At 36.6% G+C, this 6,243-nt stretch overlaps 1 protein-coding gene across 1 annotated transcript in view; it reads right to left on the bottom strand.

Annotated features, from left to right (window-relative positions):
* Positions 1 to 1,917: 1,917 nt before the first annotated feature.
* The window catches only part of LOC117467089 (ribosyldihydronicotinamide dehydrogenase [quinone]-like), a 5,847-nt gene continuing 1,521 nt past the window's right edge, over positions 1,918 to 6,243 (bottom strand). The window contains exons 6-8 of the mRNA XM_071207036.1: positions 6,123 to 6,188; positions 4,157 to 4,170; positions 1,918 to 2,191 (exon numbers count right to left, since the gene is read on the bottom strand). Coding sequence (XP_071063137.1) covers positions 1,972 to 2,191; positions 4,157 to 4,170; positions 6,123 to 6,188 — 300 coding nt within the window. The 3' untranslated portion in view covers positions 1,918 to 1,971. The remainder of the gene's footprint in view (positions 2,192 to 4,156; positions 4,171 to 6,122; positions 6,189 to 6,243) is intronic.

The raw sequence follows: 6,243 nt of genomic DNA, 5'->3' as shown, positions 1-6,243 counted from the left end.
TTTGGTGATGTGAGGATTAGATCAAAATGACAGGGTTAACAGAAATGAAGTGTTTGAAATGAAGGGTTACAGATTAATTTAGTCAAGTCTCCTGACCACAGAAGTTAACTTGAGAAACTTCAGTGAATAGTCAACTTGGCTCTAAATTTAGCAATCAGTGAAATCTTTCCCTACAGGAATTTGATGGACATCGTGTCACAATTATACTTAACATTGGTAAGCCTAAAGAAAATTGTATACTACGGGTTGCCATAGCGACATCTTGTGTGCATTGCCATTAACCCTCTATGGTACGCACTATGATGCCATTTGGGAAAAAAATGTTTGGAGTGTTTTTTTGTCATATAATAGACCAAATAAACATAATCTAAAGAAATTTTAAATAAATAATTATTTGGGGGTACGTTGCCTTGAGGCAACACTGTACCATAATGGTAAGTTATGAAAAAGAGTTATTGTTTCAAATTTGAACAAAATGTATTTAAAAAGACATGGAAAATACTAAATAGCCTCAACAGGTTAAATTGCATGCCAATTCAAATGTGAAAATCTTTATTTCTTATATTTTAACAAGATTACATGTCTGAATGTTGCCTGCAGGTACATTGTACCATTGTGAAACAACCTTTAGGAATAAATACGCGAAGAGCCTGGGCATCTTTCATCAAACTTTATTGAGCCATTTGACAAAATAGACTCACTGCTTGTGGAAGTTCATGAAGCAGTTATTGTCAGCAGTGAAGCACAGGTACGTGACACACTCTGATCACTGCACTTTCACCCTTACAGCCAGGGTATTTGCACCGGCCCCTTTTCTCCACCCACACAGGCCAATGGTCAGTGTGGTCTTGATGCACATGTGTTGATGGCACTGATGAGGAAGAACCTCTGTGCTTCTTCTCAGCCAGGTCTCTGTCAACATTATGATGGTCTCCCCCTCTTTTTCAAGACTTTCCTCTCGTTGCAAAGACAACTTGCAACTTCAGCTTTGAATTTCAGCAGGCTGTACATTTCTTTCTTGGGGATGCCACAGTCCTTGCAGTACAAGAGCCACACATTCACTAGAGTGAAATCCATCATGTGCAACACGATCTTGTGATGCCACTTCCTTGACCTGATCTTTGTTCTGTAGAGAGCAATCAGCGAGTCTAGAAGATCCACTCCTCCCATACTTTTATTGTATGCATGCACGACACTTGGGCCGGTAACCTGCAATGTTTCTTTCTTTTTCTTATCCCATCTTTGCACAGATCGTTGGGTTGGCATTAACATCGAATGTATCTTGGTTAAATTGTAGAGATCTATGATGAATGGTATGCTTTTGAACAGTTTATACCTAAACACACAATACCCCAATATCATGGTGAATCCATAATGGTACGGTGTTGCCTCAAGGCAACATTTGCATTTTAACAAGTTTCCATTACCTAATTAGCAAATGAAGTATAATATTAGAAAAGAACGTTTACTCACCTATTATTGTGAATACATTTTTTTCCAGACAAGAAATGCGCAGGAAATTATGTTTTTAGACACATTTCTTGGAGAGAAATGGCTGAGCTGATCCTTGTGGGAAAGGCGGCAAACAGGGTCTTCAAATTGGCCACCAGAGAGTCATGGGACAAATTCAAACACTATGGGTTCCTTATGGTCCTGCCTCTTTTTTAAAGTATTGCATCATAATTTGAGATGTAGTGTGAATGTAAAAGGCAAAAAATTGGTATGTTGCCTGGAGGCAACATCATCCCATAGAGGGTTAAAGCTGAATGAGTCAAACAAGTGTTATATAAATAAATGTACAATGCTGAGAAGTACAAGAAGTCCTTTTCTTGATTTATTGGCTCCATTTATTGTATATGCAAACCCCAGCCATTTGAACTACAATACAGTTTCCAAGTATTCAACAGAAATTCAGAACATATTAACCAGCTTTTATTTATCATCATAAAAACACCAACAGTCATTCACTCTTCAGACTCCAGCTTTCATCTGGTTGTTGGGTGGCAGGGCCTTGCCCAGGTGGATCCCCACGGTCAGTCCAAACTCCTTGGAGGCATGTTTCTCATGCACCTCAGGCTTCAGCTGGTAACCCTTCTCCCCATCGAAGCAGTCCAAGGGAGTGAAAGCAAGTGAGTTTTCTCCCAGGAGGCCTTGCATGCGTGTGCGCCAGCTCTCCAGCCAACCCTGTCTCCTAAAAATTACGTTCCCACAGAACTAAACTGCATTCTCAATTACGTTTAGCTAGAAACGTATTTTCTCCCACGTTACGTTAGTTATGAACGTATCTCAAATACGTTTATTTTCTACATATCTTCAAGAAGCATATTTTCTTCCACGTTACGTTAGTTATGAATGTAACTTAAATACGTTTATTTTCTACATATCTTTGCCATTTATTGTCTTGCTTATAATAATGATAATTAGTTATTTAGAAATATCATTTTAGAGCACACCTTTGAAATCGACAATCGGGCTCGATATATGGTTAAATTAAAATCAGTAGGCGAGGCTGTAATTTCGCCAGCTGTTACTCTCATGAGCGAGGCAGAACATAATAGTTTTAACATGCCAAAAAGCTGCTGTGTCGTTTATTGCACCTCAAACATTAAAACAAATCCAGAGTTACGTGTTTCTGTACTTCCTCTAAGAAGAAAGGACAGTATCAGAAGAGCTCTGTGACTTCAGGCTTGATCGCCGTTCAAATGACAGCGCTGGTTTCCCCAAAAGTGGGCGGGGCTGTAAAGTGAAGTAGATTTACTCTCTATTATTCAAAACCATTCTATTTATTCTAACGTAAATTACATGCCAGTGTTTTATCTTTTATTTATTTGTTTTTATTTTAAATCGTATAATGTCTGACTTTTTTTCCGTCAGTGAGGAAAAGAAATGGGGCTCAGAGCCTCAAAATACTGAAATCTGTATTTTTTAAAATCTTTTCCTTCTAATTTATTATTCTTTTCTAAATAACACACTGTTATTTACTCAACAATAACACACAATTATCCTTGTTTTTATTTATTCATTTAATTCTATAATCTTGGGCTTTTTAGCCGTAAATAAAGTCACCGGAAACAGACGGGACATTTTGAGCGATACACACCACAAACCCACTAAACTGATTACCCAAGATCCTCAGCTTGAAGCTTTTTGATTGGATGTTTTAGCCGCAATGCACGCTGGGATATGGTGTTGATATGATATGGAGATATGATATCCGACAACGAAAAATAAAATAATACCTAATTCAGAGTGTGCTTGCTTTTCTCTTTGGAAGTCATCACATAACGGCATTGTAATACACGGTTCGGCTGCATTAAATATTACACATCTGCCGTAATTCTTTATTTATAGAGAGAGACAAACAGGAGAACTGCTGCCAAAACTGAATACTTGACGTGGATCATAGATATATCAACAATTAAACAACATCTTCAATTTCTTTTCACAAAATACGTCTCCTTGCAGTATCAATAGTAATTCGGCTGACTTTTATATTTGATCCAATTGGTATATAGGTTATATTTACGCACAGCTGATAGAACAGGACTTTTAGTTTTTAAAGATATTACTGATTTTCTTTGAATATAAGAATGTAAATACTGAGTTGAGAGAATAGTCAGGGGATTTGGGTGATGGGAGACACATCTATGGAATCACAATTTCAATAGCTTACTATTAAATGACGGATAGCCTATGCCTTTCTGTGATGTTTTACAAATCAGATATTAATGTGTAGAAGTAAAACAAGAGAAATAGTAAAGCAATATCCTGTAAAATTATGTAAAAACATGAATAAAACTACACATCTTCAGATGTTATACATAAGTGTCTACACTAATAATACAAAGTTATTATTAGTATGCTGTGTGTACCTTGTGTGCACCGCCTAGTGGTTAAAGCATGTTATTGAATAATCTTATTTGATCAAAACAATATTAAGAGTACATACTTTCATAGGGGGAAAGTAGAAGGTCAATGATAGAAATATAGAATATAAAAAGTCAAGAAGATACTAAGTGATCTCTACAATAAAACAGTTTAGTGCTGGATGTACAAAGATATTAATAGGAGGATGTGCAAAACAGAAAAACGAATTAACCTTTATTAACACATTAAAAAATACTTTAGGTTAAGGTCTTCTTTTAAACAAGAAAACAGCTCTGGGGGTATCTATCTACAGATGAATATTAAGCCTGACAAAGTACTTAACGTCTAAAATATTGCTTTCCTGCAATGTTAACTATGTTGAAACACTTATTTTAAATGATATTATACACATTAATTATACTCTTATGTATGTAGATAGAATAAGAAATGTGCAGAATATGACAGTTTAATGGTGGAGGTATACAGTACACACATATTGATAGATGTCTGTTGAGGAACCTGCGACCCAAGTTGTGTATAAGATCAATACACCTTAGAAAACCTTGAAATCTTGAAAGGGATATGCAAAATAGCCATTATACAGTTTTTAATTAACTATTAGTAGAGAATAACGAGTAATGAATATACTTTATAAAGATCTGCAGATAAATGTTTAGTCTTCTCAAGCACCAACTATCAAATATCTCTCCTGATTGTTGCCACTTGACAATCACCTTCCCTGAATTGTATTCAGGTGTAACTAAAGTCTGCTTTAAGGGTTGTTTATATTCCACATCATTAATCAGAATCTGCAAAGTAACTAAACTAAATGTAGTGGAGTAAAAATACCAGGGTAACCTCTGAATTGTAGTGGAGTAGAATAACAAAGTAACAATGAGCTGTCATGTGGGTATATATTAATGCTGCCCATTATGGATACAAGCGATTTTCACCCATTTAGTAATTACATGTTTTAAATGTGTACACACCAATGTGTTTCCTATCGCCTAAACCTCCAGGGCTGTACACAGTTTAATACTGTCAACTTCTACATTTGGGAAAAACGTCTTTTAAAACTACAATTCCCAGTAGAGACGTGCCATAGAGAACATGTTGCGAAACACAATAGCCAGCATGTGTAGTTCTGGTGGGGCGTTCGAGTCCAGTTTTGAATAGTCTGCCGTGGTTTCGTTCCATTTCAAAGAGCTTGACGCTCGGCGTAACCTTGGCGCAACATCACGGGGTTTGTCAACGGGACTGTAGTCTCAAACGATAGCTGGGGATTATGGGTAGTGTAGTGTCTTGGGCCATCCTAAATCTCGAAATGTCCCGTCTGTTTCTGGTGACTTTATTTACGGCTAAAAAGCATGCTGAAATGCCCAAGATTATAGAATTAAACGAATAAATAAAAACAAGGATAATTGTGTGCTATTGTTGAGTAAATAACAGTGTGTTATTTAGAAAAGAATAACAAATTAGAAGGAAGAGATTTTAAAAAATACAGATTTCAGTATTTTGAATCTCTAAACCCCATTTCTTTTCCTCAAAGACAAAAAAAGTCCGACATTATACGATTTAAAATAAAAACAAATAAAAAGATAAAACACTGGCATGTAATACGTTAGAATAAAGAGAATGGTTTTGAATAATAGATGACAGTAAAATCTACTTCACTTTACAGCCCCGCCCACTTTTGGGGAAACCAACGCTGTCATTTGAACGGCGATCAAGCCTGAAGCCACAGAGCTCTTCTGTTACTGTCCTTTCTTCTTAGAGGAAGTACAGAAACACGTAACTCTGGATTTGTTTTAATGTTTGAGGTGCAATGAACGACAGCAGCTTTTTGGCATGTTAAAACTATTATGTTCTGCCTCGCACATGAGAGTAACAGCTGGCGAAATTACAGCCTCGCCTACTGATTTAATTTAGCCCGATTGTCGATTTCAAAGGTGTGCTCTAAAATGATATTTATAAATGACTATTATCATTATTATAAGCAAGACAATAAATGGCAAAGATATGTAGAAAATAAACATATTTCAGATACGTTCATAAGGAACGTAACCTGGGAGAAAACATGTTTCTAGAAGATATGTAGAAAATAAACGTATTTGAGATACGTTCATAACTAACGTAACGTGGGAGTAAATACGTTTCTAGCTAAACGTAATTGAGAATGCAGTTTAGTTCTGTGGGAACGTAATTTTTAGGAGACAGGGTTGCTCCAGCATGGTACCACGTGCCTCAGAGGGAACGTGAGACGGGGCCCAGAAGATCTGAGGAGCCAGAACCTGGAAGCCACAGTAGTGCAGGATACCATTCTGGAGAAAGAAAAAAAAAAGGGTGTTGATGCACACAATAAAAGTTTCCTCTGAA

This window comes from Pseudochaenichthys georgianus, chromosome 21 (assembly GCF_902827115.2).
Source record: "Pseudochaenichthys georgianus chromosome 21, fPseGeo1.2, whole genome shotgun sequence".
In the NCBI taxonomy this organism is placed as follows: domain Eukaryota; kingdom Metazoa; phylum Chordata; class Actinopteri; order Perciformes; family Channichthyidae; genus Pseudochaenichthys; species Pseudochaenichthys georgianus.
Note: the sequence above shows the minus strand (reverse complement) of the source record. Positions and strands in the feature narration are given on the sequence as shown.